The sequence below is a fragment of the Chanodichthys erythropterus genome, chromosome 13, assembly GCF_024489055.1.
Source record: "Chanodichthys erythropterus isolate Z2021 chromosome 13, ASM2448905v1, whole genome shotgun sequence".
NCBI lineage: Eukaryota > Metazoa > Chordata > Actinopteri > Cypriniformes > Xenocyprididae > Chanodichthys > Chanodichthys erythropterus.
This window is the reverse complement of record NC_090233.1, coordinates 51,521,530-51,538,288: the sequence shown is the minus strand read 5'-3', so window position 1 is coordinate 51,538,288 and position 16,759 is coordinate 51,521,530. Positions and strand designations below refer to the sequence as shown.

The 16,759-nt window shown below is 38.1% G+C and overlaps 1 protein-coding gene across 2 annotated transcripts in view; it reads right to left on the bottom strand.

The window, feature by feature from the left end:
- Positions 1–4,645: 4,645 nt before the first annotated feature.
- The window catches only part of LOC137034167 (E3 ubiquitin-protein ligase RNF43), a 135,598-nt gene continuing 123,484 nt past the window's right edge, over positions 4,646–16,759 (bottom strand). Inside the window, exons 3-9 of one of the 2 annotated variants that reach the window (XM_067406840.1) lie at positions 15,438–15,509; positions 14,976–15,107; positions 13,240–13,341; positions 11,417–11,587; positions 10,770–10,887; positions 8,490–10,037; positions 4,646–7,051 (exon numbers count right to left, since the gene is read on the bottom strand). In XM_067406840.1, coding sequence (XP_067262941.1) covers positions 7,026–7,051; positions 8,490–10,037; positions 10,770–10,887; positions 11,417–11,587; positions 13,240–13,341; positions 14,976–15,107; positions 15,438–15,509 — 2,169 coding nt within the window. In that variant the 3' untranslated portion in view covers positions 4,646–7,025. The remainder of the gene's footprint in view (positions 7,052–8,489; positions 10,038–10,769; positions 10,888–11,416; positions 11,588–13,239; positions 13,342–14,975; positions 15,108–15,437; positions 15,510–16,759) is intronic. The other variant, XM_067406842.1, reaches the window with a different exon arrangement.

Sequence of the window (16,759 nt, the reverse complement as noted above, 5' to 3'; positions counted from 1 at the left end):
ACATTCTCTGTGTTTTTATTTAAAAATAATTTATTTGTATACAATCGGAATGATGCCAGGTTTATACATCTATGATGGCAGCTGTACGTTTCATAAAGAATATCATTCCAAAAAGTGAGAAAATAACATTTTAAAAATTTTCTCCGACCTGGACAAAAATGGATAAATATATTAGTAAATAAATATATTAGTGACATTACCATATTGAAATGTTCTATTATATATAAAATACAACACTTTATCTTATAACTGTTTTTTCTTTCTTTCTTTCTCTCTTTTTTTTTTTTTTTACACAAAATATTGAACATATACTGGCATATCCCTTGATTTCTGAAGGGATTTAGCTCTGTTAAAAAAGGCAGTTTTAATTGATTCTCTGTGGAAAAGAGAGCATATGAACAATACAGACAACCAACACAAAGGACCAAAGGGAGAGAAAAAAAATCATCCTCAATGTTTAGTGACATTTCATTGATTGACGTATTATTTTCTAGAACTAATAGTTACATAGTGCTTCGATCATTTTGCTTTGAATCACATGCAGATTTTCTTCCCAAGGCAAAGTGCTGTTTTCATCCTTTCTAGATAAAGCCAAGATCTCTCTGTGTTAATCTGTGTGAGACCGAAGCCAACATGGAAGTGCAAAGCGTATCTTCCGTGATCTGTGGTAGGTGGAGGCAATAGTTGACTATATTTAGTCAGAAGAAAATCAGGAGGCTGTAGTGTGAGTGGATCCTGTTACATGGTTTGTTTTTAACTACAATTAATGAATATTATTGGTAAATTCTTATCTTTGGGTGATAAAAAGTTACTGTCGTTATGGTATTGTCTAACTCAACCAGGTTGAAACTACTCGTCATTTTAAAATAATGATTTCCATTGCTGGAAAAGCTACGGAAAACAAAATAATTTTTACAGTTAATATCATTTCTTGCTATTATGCACAGCTCTAAAATGTTTGCCTGTTAACTGTCAATGTCCCGCTGCTTTTTTATTGACTTTTTTTTCCCTATTGCATCATATCATTCGAAAGCTTAAACACTCAAAATTCACCCTGGGAAATCTGTTTTGAAATTGGACATTGTGTTACAATGGAAACGGTTCTTTAAAATCTTCATGTAATATTGACTGCAAATTTAGAGCACAACTTGGTTAGACATAATTATATAGCAATTTTAGCATTCAAATTATTTTGTAAAATATAGTTTGTATAAAATTAAACAAATGTTTAGTTCAGTCCATTTTTTTTTTTTTTTTTGGAAGCTTGTTTCCACCAGAAAAAAAAAAAGGTAATTGCGACCTTTTGTCTCACAATTCTGACTTTTTTCTCAGAATTGCAATATAAAGTCAGAATTGTGAGTTACAAAAGAAAACACAAAAATTATGGAAGCTTGTTTAAAAAAATAAAAAAAGATAATTGCGACTTTTTCATCTCGCAATTCTGACTCGGAATTCGGAGATTATATCACGTAATTCTGACTTTATATCGCACAATTCTGACTTTATATTGTGCAATTTTGACTTTATATCACACAATTCTGACTTTATAACACAATTCTGACTTTATATCGCGCAATTCTGACTTTATATCGTGCAATTTTGACTTTATAACTCGCAATTCTGACTTTATATCGCGCAATTCTGACTTTATATCGTGCAATTTTGACTTTATAACTCGCAATTCTGACTTTGTAACTCGCAATTCTGACTTTATATCTCGCAATTCTGACTTTGTAACTCGCAATTCTGACTTTATATCGCGCAATTCTGACTTTATATTGCGCAATTCTGACTTTATAACTCGCAATTCTGACTTTGTAACTCGCAATTCTGACTTTATATCGCGCAATTCTGACTTTATATCGCAGAATTCTGACTTTATAACTCGCAATTCTGACTTTGTAACTAGCAATTCTGACTTTATATCGCGCAAATCTGACTTTATAACTCGCAAGTCTGACTTTATATCGCACAATTCTGACTTTATATCGCGCAATTCTGACTTTATAACTCGCAATTCTGACTTTATATCGCACAATTCTGACTTTATATTGCGCAATTCTGACTTTATATTGCGCAATTCTGACTTTATATCGCACAATTCTGACTTTATATTGCGCAATTCTGACTTTATATTGCGCAATTCTGACTTTATATTGCGCAATTTTGACTTTATATCACACAATTCTGACTTTATATCACACAATTCTGACTTTGTATTGCGCAATTCTGACTTTATATCGCGCAATTCTGACTTTATATCGCAGAATTCTGACTTTATAACTCGCAATTCTGACTTTGTAACTAGCAATTCTGACTTTATATCGCGCAAATCTGACTTTATAACTCGCAAATCTGACTTTATATCGCACAATTCTGACTTTATATCGCGCAATTCTGACTTTATAACTCGCAATTCTGACTTTATATCGCACAATTCTGACTTTATATTGCGCAATTCTGACTTTATATTGCGCAATTCTGACTTTATATCGCACAATTCTGACTTTATATTGCGCAATTCTGACTTTATATTGCGCAATTCTGACTTTATATTGCGCAATTCTGACTTTATATCACACAATTCTGACTTTATATCACACAATTCTGACTTTGTATTGCGCAATTCTGACTTTATATCGCAGAATTCTGACTTTATAACTCGCAATTCTGACTTTGTAACTAGCAATTCTGACTTTATATCGCGCAAATCTGACTTTATAACTCGCAAATCTGACTATATATCGCACAATTCTGACTTTATATCGCGCAATTCTGACTTTATAACTCGCAATTCTGACTTTATATCGCACAATTCTGACTTTATATTGCGCAATTCTGACTTTATATTGCGCAATTCTGACTTTATATTGCGCAATTCTGACTTTATATCACACAATTCTGACTTTATATCACACAATTCTGACTTTATATCGCGCAATTCTGACTTTATATCATGGAATTCTGACTGTTTAAATCTGGTGAATTTGGAGAAAAAAGTCAGAATTGTGAGATAAAAAGTCGCAATTACCTTTTTAAATTTTTTTTATTTAGTTGTGGAAACATGTTTCCATAATTTTAAAAGTGTTTCCTGCAGTCATCTGCAAAAAGAAAATCATGAATTACAGCCATTTAAGTTCAGATCTACGCTCAAAAAGGGTGTTGACAGTTAACAGGTTCATAAATGGCTCTTTAAGAGTGCAATAATCTTTATAAAATGATTTTAAAATTCTTTCTCCAGTAATCATGAACAACTGGGAAAGTCATTGAAAATCACTGGTCATAAGGTGTGTGTATGAGGAAACCCTATATATTGGGATTCATTATATTTTATCTTATTTATATTTTTAATTTGGGATTCAGCCTCATTTTGATGAAAAGCAACATTTGTGACTGTATGAAGACAAAAAGGGATGTGAGAGACACGTGGGTTTGTGGTTCAAGGGATCAAGACCTTCGAACGATTTGACCATTTACTGACAAAACATAAAAAACATTCAGGTGTTTGCATTGGCAAGATTTCCAGTGTTTTCTTTTCTATACGAAAAATAATGTTTCAGGTTCAAAATCCGGTATTATTTCCAGCACGTCACAGATACTGTTGATAGTTTTGAACCTGGACCATTCCTTTAAATGGATGAAAACAGAGATTTCAGGGTAACAGATTAAAGATAAGTGTTGCTACGGTTTGCAGGCGATAGACATCATTGGCTGGTATTGCCGTGAACATGACAGCAGGCTACATTAACGTCTATGAATAAACTTCATGAAGTGTTCATTTCATGGGTTACAGAGGCACTTTTGGTGAGCTTGTATGCTGGTTCTATGAAATGTCAGCGACCCTTTAAGGGAACATCAGTCTCAGAGGTGAAAGCAAAGCATTCTGGGAAATGTAGTCCTTCTCAGCCCAAACACATTACAGGCTTAATAAGACCAAAGAAAGAAAGCAAAACAAAAGAAAAAATATCTTCACAACTTTCCCCAAATATATTCAGTCAATTCATTTAGTTTTGACAAGCAAAATTAATAAATGAAGACAAACATTTGAAAATAACAGCTGCCATTTTTGAATTAACAAAACCGAGACCCTGAAACCTCAATGAAATGCTTTTTCCAAGGACAGATGATATAAAGTAAAGCTCCCTATCGCTCCTCTGAGTCAGAGGTAACGAGAGGCGGACGCACAAGTACCTTTGAAGTACCGTCTCGCTGATTGGTTATCTGAGGTAGTGCTGGAAAACCAGGCCAGATGTTTGAACGTAGCCCAACACGTCACCGTTAAAGGGCTACGGCTAGCTTCTAAGAAATACAAATGGAAGGGGAGAGTAGCATCGCAATAACTACATAGTTAAAAATCAGCCAGCAGGTGCGGTGAGATAATGAATGCACGGATGGTACTCTATGCAAGTGCGCAAACACTGAAGGAAATGCACAGCCAATGCATTGCAAGCTCTCAGTTTTCAAGGTATGATGATGGAGCCACCTTCAAATTACACACTGCCCGGCCACTGTTTGGATTGAAAACAGGCAAAAGAGTCTATGACTGGGTCATTATTGCAGTGATTTTTATGTTTAAATGTTTGGCAACAGTTCTTTTAACCCCTATTGATGGAGTGTGAAGCTTTTCATTTCTTAAACAACCATGTAGAAAGACACATCATGGCCATATTCCTAGATGACAAAGCCAAGATTCGTCAGGCTCAAATTGTAGCAGGCAATTGCATCAGGCAAAACTTGACTAATACAAGATCTTGACCAATGCAAGAGGTGAGCACTCTGTAAAGTCTGCTCCTGCACATCCCAAAGACTTTCAATGAATTTAAGGTCTGGATTCAGAGGTGCAAATTCATGTGTGAAACTGATTCTTCATGCTCCCTCCCAACCATTCTTTTACAATGTGATCCTGATGAATCTTGGCATTGTCATCCTGGAAAACGGCTATGATGCGTCTTCCTACATGGTTAAGAAACAATAAGCTACACACTCCATCAGAACAGGTTAGAAGAACTGTTGCCAAACATATAACATGCTAATAACATAATAATCATTGCAATAATCATCCAGTCATAGACTCTGAAGTATTTGCCTATTTAAATCCAAACAGCGACTTTTTGTTTGGTGTAGAAACAATTTTCACTCAGAAATTGCAGATACATTTCACAATAAAAATGTGAAATTAGATGAGAAATTTTGAAGTAGAAAGACTGAAATGGTATTTTCTTGTAAAATGTAGGCCTTTACATCTTTGAAAAATCATTTTTTCACAGTGTAGCTGTTATAAACATCAACAGTTTGACTAAAGGCTGGAATACACTACACGACACTAGGCATCATATACTTGCCTAATTCATAATTGGTTACAGAGAAAACTGGGCATCATACACCGAACAACCGAGGATCATACATTACCAGACTTTCAACTCGTTCCAAACTCACACAGGAGACACATGATGCATGACCATAGTATGTATATGTAGATGCCACATTCGAGCGCTCCAGACACATCAACTCGTCCACCATCTTGGAACGGTCGGCATTTCAGTTACAGTAAAAGTCAATGAGTTTCCCAAGATGCCACAATATTGCGGAGCCTCTGGTTGTAAAAGCTGCAGAGATTTAAAATCCCAGAGAAATGAGATAATGAGAATGTGTTGGTTTCAATATTAGTGACTTTTTAATGTTGTGTTAGCAAATGACTTTGTCTTGTCTTTCATCTGCTGAAGTCTATTGCAGAGAGATATTCAGATATATAACTATGGTTGCAGACGCACGGTCAATTTGCTCTTGAGTGTTTTTTTTTTTTGACTGTTCCAATATGGCGGACGGCTTACGCATAGCGGGCCATAGAAAAGGCTGCTAATGATGCTTCTATGTATGTATATCTATAGTTGAAACAAACATGGATGTGCCATGGGTCTTAGGTGGGTAGATGCGGTCAGTTGTTTATCTGTTCTGATGAGTCAAATATTGAGGCTAATTTGTTATACGTTTACTTTTGTATTGTTATTGTATTTGTTTAGTATTTTCATCACAACACTTTTAGATAAAGGACAGCATCAGTTTCAGTAGTGATGCGCCATACACTCCCATATGGGTTCTAAAATTCGCTCAAAATATCAAACATATTTTGATATTATTTAATATGATATAATCATATTCTGAAGCGAAAAAATCAGAGTCTGTGCCCATCATACACTATGTGATTTTCTGTGAAACCAGTCAACTCCAAGTGTATCAATCTGCAAACTGGTGCAGACTTTCGGCAACTATTGTCAACTCATTTAGACTGTAAATGTGGCAAAATTTGTGTAGTGCATTCCAGCCTTAAGTTTAACTTGCTCAGCAGGATTCCGGCATGATAGTAGTTAACCTGTCAGAGAAAATGACTGTAGAATAAGACAGATTATGCTAATGTTGCGGTATGAATTGCAATTTGACACATTTCACAACACAACAACCAAGTTTGCATAGCTAGAAGTGTCTGCGTTCTTGCATAGAGTACATAAGTCAAGCCTAATTCCCAATTGAATATGGGAAGTCGTGCTTATACCTTTAAGGGCTTTAACAAAAACATTCTCAGACTGAATCCTGTTTTAAAGCAAAGGAAAGGAAGAAATGCTTTCATTCTTTTGCGAATCTCCCAGATCCTTTGATAACTTCCTGATTTAACATCATTTGTTTGCCTATTAAAAGTCACATTTGGGCTGTATAGGGTAAAGTACCTTGACAGTACCAACAATGACTTGTTTTGCCCATTAGAAATGTGCTAGTAAGGGAGAGTTACTTCTGAAGAGTATATAGAATCATCACTGATGATTTCTGTATTTACTTTACTTTATAAATCTTTGTTAGGATGACATTCTGAGGTATGGAGATTCTGGGTAATGCAGTTTGATATTGCAGAAGATGTTTTGGAATTTTCTGGAAGACTCAACATGTGAAAGAGACAGCGAGAGAACGCCGAAGAGTTTTGTCCATTTCGGCTCTTGTGTAGCAGCGTGAGGAGTTTTGGATGAAGAGTTTTCTCAAACACCAGACTCTTCCTCTGACCCTGTGGAACAAGAAAAATACTCATTTTATAACGTCAAATTAAAGGAATAGTTCATCAAAAATACAATGTGAGTGACTTATACAGCCTATTATTATCCACTATCGATCACCACTTACACTAAATATAATAAAATCACTAAAGTCACTCTCGTGTTTTGGTGATTCCCAATGTTTCAACCGTATACACAATTTTCATGTGCACAAAATAAAATATTGACTTATTTTTAGATTTTTTAAAATCACGTTTTGCATCTTTATAAACCAAAATGAAAAATAGAGATTAATGTAAAAAAATAAGACAATTTACAAGTTTTCTTTCTTTAAATTGTTTCTCCCGAGAGCCATTACTCTGAAACCATGATAACGAGTGAGATTGCTCCCCTCTGGTTCCCGTTAAAAAGTCAACCCATTCTCACTCATGAGGGGTCTGATACTGCCGCATGTCCAAGAGAATGAAAAAGTGAAAGTGAAGTGAAGTATGGTGACCCATGCTCAGAATTTGTGCTCTGCATGCAACCCATCCAAGTGCGCACACACCGTGAACACACACCCAGAGCAGTGGGCAGCCATTGCTGTGGCACTTGGGGGTACGGTGCCTTGTTCAAGGGTCTCACCTCAGTCGTGGTATTGAGGGTGGGGAGAGCGCTGGACATTCACTCCCCTCACCGACAATCCCTGCCGGACCTGAGACTCGAACCCATGACCTTTGGGTTACAAGATTGACTCTCTATCCATTAGGCCATGACTGCCCTAATGATATACTGGCTGCAAACTCGCCTAGAGAAGCAGGACATTCTAAGTGCTTAACGTGAAAAATGAAAGCGCTTAATGTGGCTTAATGTACTAAGACAGTGATATTGTCTAATTTCTTTCTTGTTTTAGTAGGATTAAGCCATGTAAAGTGTTAATGTCCCAGTCACGCACTGAAAATCAACTGTGCACATTCATATTATAACCAGCAATAGAGTGCTGCAGGAATGATGCATTTTGAAATGTTTTAACTAATCATCATGTAAAGAATGTAATTTCAGTTCTACTTTGAGTATTTGAGTACTTCGAATTTGTGATCGCACGTACTCTGTGTGTAGGGAGCTGCGGTGCTGAGTGAGCATTCTACAAGATAAGACATTTATCAGACACTTAGGCTCTCTTGTGCAACGAATTCTCTGCCATGGTCTTGTCAGTCATTGTCACGTGATCAGTGAACTGTGATTCCTGCTGCACCGTGTGCAACTCTGCAGCTCGAGCTGGATGAGCAGAGCAGAAGTTTACAAGAGTTTACAATTTAAGCGATCGTTATCCACGAGACAGCTTTTCACTCAACGTCACATTTTAATTTCCCAAAATCTCTTGGCATGAGATCTCATCACACCCCTAGTATAAAGTGCTATAGAAATTACTTGACTATAAAGTAGAGCACTACAATCACACATACTCACCCTGACTATTGTGTAGAGCTTGGCAGTACAGACAGATGTCCGTGGAAAGTTCGTCCCCTGGGCCGTGATGGGCCCTACACAGGGGTCTGTCCATTCCAGAAGTGGGCCCCAGAAGCTGAGGCTCCGAATGGGCCTGTTGCACCTGCTTCTGCCACACCACATGTGCCCCGCTACAGCACGGCCAGTCGGCCATACCCGTCGAGTCCAAGATCAGGGGCACCGGCAGCAGCGTGGGGGCCAAATCTGGTGGAGGTGTGCAGCAGTAGCTTCCCGCTCCCTGTCCGTAGTGGATATGAATGCTACAATCATCCTGAAGGTCCAAGCTTTGATGGAAGTGAACAACCGGCGAAGGTGCTTCCAAGGGACAGCCGGCTGCTTTCTGTCTGGTGGTCCACCCTGGGCCTTTGTGGCAACAGGACGGGGACGGTGAGGTTAAAGTAGGGGAGGGAAGGATCACAGAGGCACCTGAGGAAGAAACGGGGTCCGGGGCTCTATCCTCAGCCCTCCTTGAACTGAGGTCCGTTTTGGGGCAGTGGCAAGACTGGTGCTGTACCTGACACCCAGTGGAGTCTTTGTTTTTAGTTGCATTACAGGGGCCACCTACTGCCATGGTCGAGGACGTGGCCCCCTGATCCTCATCAGAGCCTTGGCCGGGCACTTGATTGAGTTCCCCGTCCTCGTAATAGTGGTGTCTATGCCTGTGATAGTGTACGTGACTGAACACGGCCACCTGCTGCTGCTGCTCTTCCGAGCAAACTGCACCAGCATCACCGGCATGGTTCACTACCGAGTCCAGGGAACGAGGCCTCTGCGTGGCCTCCATGCTCCCTCTGCGTGGGGCTTTGCCCGGTCCATAATAGACGAACGGGTCATAGTCACTGCTGAGCGAGCTACGAAAAGTGGACCAACTGCCATAGACGCCCTGCAGGCTGATGTCCGTACAGTTCAAGACGGAATCGCTGGACGAGCCATGGCATGATCCTGAGCTGGAGTCGCTTGCCGGCCCGTCAGCAAGGTAACCGCTGCGCTCCGTGTGGTAACTCCCAACGGAGCAGCTGCTGTTGTCTTGGCGGCCATGCGCGCCTACGCCACGCGGCAGGTGATGAGTTGCGTGGTTTGCTGGCGATGCCAAATGATGCACACAAGAACCCGAAGCATTCCGTAAAGCTCCTACAGGGCACCGGTGACACGACCTTCTGGGGGGCGCATAGTGATGCCCACCAGTCCGACACCCGTGCCCAGCTGTTCTGTGTGTACGTCCGTGATGGGAATCCGGGGCCAGGTGGTACGCGCAGCTAGCACCCAATGGTCTGCTGGTTAAGCAACGGAGAGTGCGTGGATGAAGCGGGGGAGAGTTTCCAAAGTGACCCAGTTGGGGTAAAGGTCCAGGGGTGCGGGGGTAGTGATGCCGCAGGGAAAAGGGGACTTGGTGCTGGGGGTAAGGGTGTTGGTTTGAATAGTGATGGGGAAGGAGGAAGGCCTGACTGTGCTCTTGTAGAGGGGGCGCCAGTCGACTCCTTTGGGGCTGACGGGACACCAGATCTGAACCTGAAGGAGGACATTTGGTGCTTAAAAACAAACTTTGATAGGAAAAACATAAAAACAAGTCTACTGACTCTACGTCCATATTAATCCAGATAAATTTAAAAATCTTTTTCTCAACATTCACAAGCATTTCGTCCATACTTTTGTCAAGATGATTTAAGCATTTTCAAACGTGTCCAAGTGGAACAGCAACCTTTGAAAATGCTTAAAAATGCAGAGTGTTTTGAAACAAAAAAGCCATTTTCAAAAATATCCAGATTAAAGTGAACATAGCCTGAATATCATGCTTTTAAAACTACAGTTGCATTTTCTAAAGAAAATAGCAGCGATTGCAAGGCAGCAAAAGATTCATGTTAACATTTTAGGTATGTTTAGGCTTTGGTTCTGTGTGAAAGTCAGAAGAAAGTAAATGGTAGTAGTAAATGGTTTTTAAATGTTTTGGGTGAACTACCGCAAATATTCTCGTATTCGGGTGATATAAGATAATGAAAAAAGAGGAATTTCAATACACTGCTGTCTTGCAAACTCTACAACAGGGTTCACAAACTCCGGTTCTAGAGAACTACAGTCCTGCAGAGTTTATTTCCAACCCTGATAGCCACCTGCCGGTAGCTTTCTAGTAACCCTTCAGATCTTGATTAGCTTGTTCAGGTGGTTTGATTAGGGTTGCAGCAGAACTCTGCAGGACTGACCAAATTCGCCACCCCTGCTCTATAATATATAAATTGGATGTACCCTGAGGCTGTTTACCCATGATGTTGTGCATGCACAGAGGGCAGGTACGGTGTTGTAGGAGCCAGGGGTCGACACACTCCTTATGAAATTCATGACCACAGGAGATGATTCTCAAGTCCTGCCAGAAAGACAGAGAAAAGCACATATTAAATGTGCCATTGGCATGCCTCAAAACACAAAATAGCATCCAGTGGCCCTTTTCCTGTCAATGCTTGATGGTTTCTGTTATTCCTCTAATGTTGGCGTGTTGTATCCTGAATCTAAAGCAGAAGGATTTGGATGCAAAATGTTTGAATAATATCAATCCACAAATCTGACTTGTGATGCAGCCTGGAATCATAAATCACACAGAGTTCAGTTCAGTTGGCCTGAGTTTCTCCTAAAGTTTTTTTCTCCATTTCTGATGGAGTTTGATTACACTGAACTTGTTTCATAATCTATGAACTTTACACAGTTATTGAACTGAACTGAATTAACATTGACATGAATGGAGCTGAATAACGACGCTATTGTGATCTGTAGAGCTGCTTTACTGCACAATTAAAATTTATCTCATATCTGATTAAGTTTGCATCATTGATTCTGTTATTTTCCTATTTGTTACTTTGACATAATGTTCTATCATGCTTTTTCTTCCTTCCTCTAACCTGGCCATCCATGAATTCCTCGAGACAGATGGCACAGATCGGGCTGGAATTGGAGCTGCTGTTTGACGCTGGAGCTCCGTGAGAACGCTGGGATCCAGAGCAACCCTGAGAGCTGTACGTGCGCGTCTCCAACCTGCTGATGGCACGCATGGTCTCCTGGTGCACAGAGTCCTGGGAGTCGAGAAAAAAATTATTTTGAGATTTCTACAGCGAAAAGTGCCCCTATTATGCTTTTTCGGATAGGGAATAGAGCTGTTTGTGAATGTAAAAGGTCTGAAAAGATTCGAAGATCAAACGATAAATGGAGAAAGAATCCATTCTAAACTGCCTGCAACAAATCGTCAGTAATTCCAGTCTCACTTCCTGCACAAACCTAAGTAGGTTTGTAGCAAATTTGCATAATGCCAGCCTGTGGTTTTCATTGGCTGCCCGTGAGCAATGTCTACTTTGCCCCGCCCTCAATCACTGTAGATGTAGCTGAGACTGGTTTGTGTTGTTCATGTCGAGAACACTCTGCTTTCTGCTGCCAAAGCAAATCCTCTTTGATGCATTTCAAAAGGATGAGGACTTAGGATCGAATTGATAAGGTAAAACCGACGCCGTTGTTACTATTCGTGCCAAGGAAGAGCTGAACTTCAGATATGCTAATGGATGTTTGGTTTCCAACAAGTGCTGTAAGTGTTTGACCAATCACAACAGACTGGGCCGTTTGACCAATCAAAGTTTAATCAGATATTATGTCAAAATTAAAGTGTTTTTTGACCTTGGATGCATGTAAACCTTTAAACAAAATTAGGAGATAAATGTAGGAGAAACTTACTTATTGCCCAGTGGAGAGAAGTACAATGCACTGCAAAAATATTTCCTTAGTATTTTGTTCTCCAGTACAAATATATCTAACATTCAAACAAATTTTTAACATTCTTTAATCAATATATATTTACTTGAGAAGCAAAATGACTTAAAGGTGACCTATAATGTCCCTTTCACAAGATATCAGTCTCTGGTGTCTCCAGAATGTCTCTGTGAAGTTTCAGCTCAAAATACGCCACAGATCATTTATTAGAGCTTGTCAAATTTGGGTTTGAGCAAAAACACACCATTTTTGTGTGTCCCTTTAAATGCAAATGAGCTGCTGCTTCCGCCCCCTTTCCAGAAGAGGGCGGAGCTTTAACAGCTCAACAACAACAAAGCTGGAGAATCTCACGCAGCCAAAATGAGGATTGTCAGTAACGGTGTTCAGCCTTACATTGTTCAAACCGGAGTCGACACTGATGGAGAGACTCAGGAAGAAGTTACAACTTAAAAATACATTTATGTAGTTGTTGTGGAGTTGATGCATTTATGGGGTTTATGTGATGTCACCAACCCGGGAAGAAGCTTGTTTTAGTCCCTACTCGCCATTTAGAGCAACATTACACACTAACTAAAGTTAAAAGTGTCAAATCATAATCAACCACTCCTTTAAGATATTAAGACTTGTTTTCTTAAAAATGTATCAAAATTAGGTGGGTCAATGCTCAAAAGAAAAAAATATAATTATTATTCAAAGGGAAAACATATATTTCTGACCCCACTGACAGATTAAACATTAATTTTTAAAACTCAATTTTGATACATTTTTCCGAAAACAAGACAAAATATCTTTAGTCATTTTGCTTCTCAAATAAATGTATCTTGAATCAAGAATATTTTGAAATTTGTACTGGAAAACAAAAGCAAAATACTTTTTTTTGTTTTTGCAATCGACATTTTACAATCCACCATCAATCCTAAAAGTAAGTGTAGAGCGCTTCGTTATAAAGTGTGTTGTGTTTTCTTACCCAGGTTCTGTTGGACCTGCAGCGGAAGCGTAGAGCAAAGATCATGATGATGGCCAACACCGCCAGAGCCACGGTCAGCAGGATGCCAACGTCATAGGGAGGCTGCGAGAACAACACATGAAGAGTGAGGCCTGAGTGTCCTACCGCCAGTTTGTCCTCAAACCAATAGACTTTTACCCAATTAACAATTAGAATGTTTCTCAAATCTGAAAAATCCCCCAAAATTTGTCCTTATGCATTTGGGTCCTTTTTGACCCAGAAGAGGTAACATTTTTTTCTAATCCATAGTTTTTATTTGGAAAATGAAACTTTGGATATGTGTTAAGACTGAATTAAAGGATTTTTTTTAATAAAAATGTATCAGATATAACCATTTAAACTAAATTGTTGCATTTTGGTCTGTTTTTACCCAAAAGTTTATTGTGGCTTCACATATGAAATTATGCTAATTTTATTTTTTATTTTATATCTCTTAGTTCCCACTTGTTCATAAATATGTTCATGCACGCACACATAATTCTGAAAAAATTAAATAAAGCAAATTAAATCCATGTCTGTTTGTAGATCAGAAGTTCATAGACCAAACAGTCTAAATTTGAAAACATTTCAGAGCAATACTGATGTTGTTTTGATGTTTTGTCAGAATTTGTAAGAATATGTAGTTTTGGTAAATTTAGTATGTTTTGAGCACTCATGAGTTATAAGTTCAAATCGATTAAATTAAGTCCACAGTCAATGGAGTTCATACTGGTAATTCTCATATTATATGTTCTTATAAAATACATTCTCCTCTTCTTTTCAAAACAGTGTGAAGACATCTGGGCATCAAGGTTATGAGTTTCTGATGTTTTGGTGTTGGAATTTGGTCCCATTCTTGCCTAATATAGGTTTCCAGCTGCTGAAGAGTTTCTGGACCATGTTCACATATGGCTTCCTTTTTGCATGATAGAGCTTTAGTTGGCATCTGCAGATGGCACGGCGGATAGTGTTTACTCACAGTGGTTTCTGTAAGTATTCCTGGGCCCATTTAGTAATGTCATTGACACAATGTTCTTTGTGTTCTTCGACCTTGTCCCTTACGCACAGAGATTTCTCCAGTTTCTCTGAATCTTTTGATGATGTTATGCACTGTAGATGATGAGATTTGCAAAGCCTTTGCAATTTGATGTGGAGGAAAATTGTTTTTAAAGTATTCCACAATCTTTTTATGCACTCTTTCACAGCTCTGCCCATCTTTTCTTCTAAGAGACTCTGCCTCTCTCCCTTTTATAGCTAATATAAATAATCAATTATCTTAATTAGTTGCTAGATGTTCTCCCAACTGAATCTTTTCAAAATGTCTTACTTATATATATATATATATATATATATATATATATATATATATATATATATATATATATATATATATATATATTGCATCACACTGGTTTTTGCTGCATTTCTCAATTTTTTTAATTATTAAAAAGGAGGTAAATGAAGTAATAGCATGGTAAAAACATGATACTGATCATATACAATATGGTTTTAGTTGAAGAATAATAAGTTATGATTTATTCTAAAGTTTACATAAACAGTATACTTTGAAAAATATTTTTTTATGGAAATTTAAACCGGTATTTTCAGCGGGAAGGCTTACAAACAGTAAAAACTAGAAATGAAAAGACGTGTGCGTATGTATGTATACAGATTATGTATATTTATATTCATAAATATGTATATGCTTGTTTACTCACCCATTTTGGCTCCACCCTGATGTCAATGAACACCATGGCTTCTTCGTTCTTGTTGACGAGTCCCATCAGTTCTTCAGCGTCTGATGACTTCACCAGCACAACCGGACGAGTCAACGAACCAGAATCCTGCAGCTGTGAGAGAAAAACACACAACCTCACAAACACTTCAGGACCAACTGTCTGAGCAATAACTGGAATGTACGGATATATTTCAAACTGAAAGGCCTTGAAACAATGTTGAATAAATGAAGTAAGGGTGTAGAGTTACATTCAAGCTATTTTAAGCATTAAGAATTTTTCTCACAGGAAAAAAAAGGTTTAAATATGTATTAAATATTATATTTAATACAATTATTGACTACAGGGGGACTTTAAAACTGTCATTTTTGCTTTTATCAGCAACTATTTTCCAAAAATTAAAAAAAAACTAAATATACAATAAATAAAAAAACACACACATACCGCAGCAGCAGCTGGATCATCTGTGATGTCAAAGATGACAGCCTGAGCTCCTCTCTGAATCGCCAGACGAGCCTGAGAGAGACAGAGAGAGAGAGAGTGTTAGTTTTGAGCCAGCAGATGGCAGTCTTATCAAACATATGGAGTCATTGAGTCCTGTCATTATGCAATTCAGCAGCGCTACTGACCCTGAGAGCGCACGTGTGTCAAAGTGAAAGACTTTACTTTCAATAATTCCTGACACACAATACAAGACAGCTAGAGTTAATAGAGATCGACAAGTTCATGAAAACACACGAAATGCACCTTTTAAATTTTTACAGCTACTTTTCATTAGAGACGATGTTCTATACCATACCAAAACACACATGCACACACTTAATTAAACATTTTCACCAACAACAAATGATTACAATGAGGTTTCAATATGAACATTTTTATTGACTAACATTAACAAAGGTTAATAAATGCTGTAAATGCTCATTGTTAGTTTATGTTATCTAATACATCAACCAATATTAACAAACGAGATCTTATTGTAATACTTCAGGATAGGAGTTTGTTCAAAAAATATGTTTAAATTAGCTAATATCTAACTAGGTGAAAAACATACACTTTCAGAACAGTCTTTACCACTTCAGAGAAGGAAAAACTGAGTTTATACAATAGAAAAACACTAGTGCTTCCTTCCACCGTGTCAAATCCTCCCGCCTCCGTCAAGATAGATGCGCTTCTAGTGAGATTAGGAGGGAATTCTCCCCAAACAATGACCAATAACTCATCAACTGACTATTTCCTGCCCAACTGCTGAGAGTTCAAAGGTCAAAGGTTACAGTATGAACTGCAGGAAAGTATACTGTTGTGTTTCACACAATGCAAGCAGAGAGTTGGTAAAATGATTAAGCTGTTATAATTAGCAAAATTCAAGAACTACTATTAAAGGTTACAAGGCAAAAAATGATCAGTATTTTTTAAACTTGTTTTCCAGTACAATTAAACATCTTTAAATCAAGATACATTTACTTGAGAAGCAAAATTATAGGAGTTCATGCTTAAAATGTGATAAACAAAACAAAACAAAACAAAAACAAAACAAAAATCTGAAAATAGGGTTAGAAAAAGGAACTTAACTTAAAGGGAAAACAGGTTTATTTTTCTGACCCCATTTTTTCTTGTTTTAGGCATCAAGTCACTTAATTTTGACACATTAATATCTTGAGTCAGTGTTTCCCAAACTTTTTCAGTCATGGCAGCCTTTGAAAATGTTCAAGAATTTGCAGCACCCTACACTAGTGTTGTCACCATACTGGAATTTCTAACTTCGA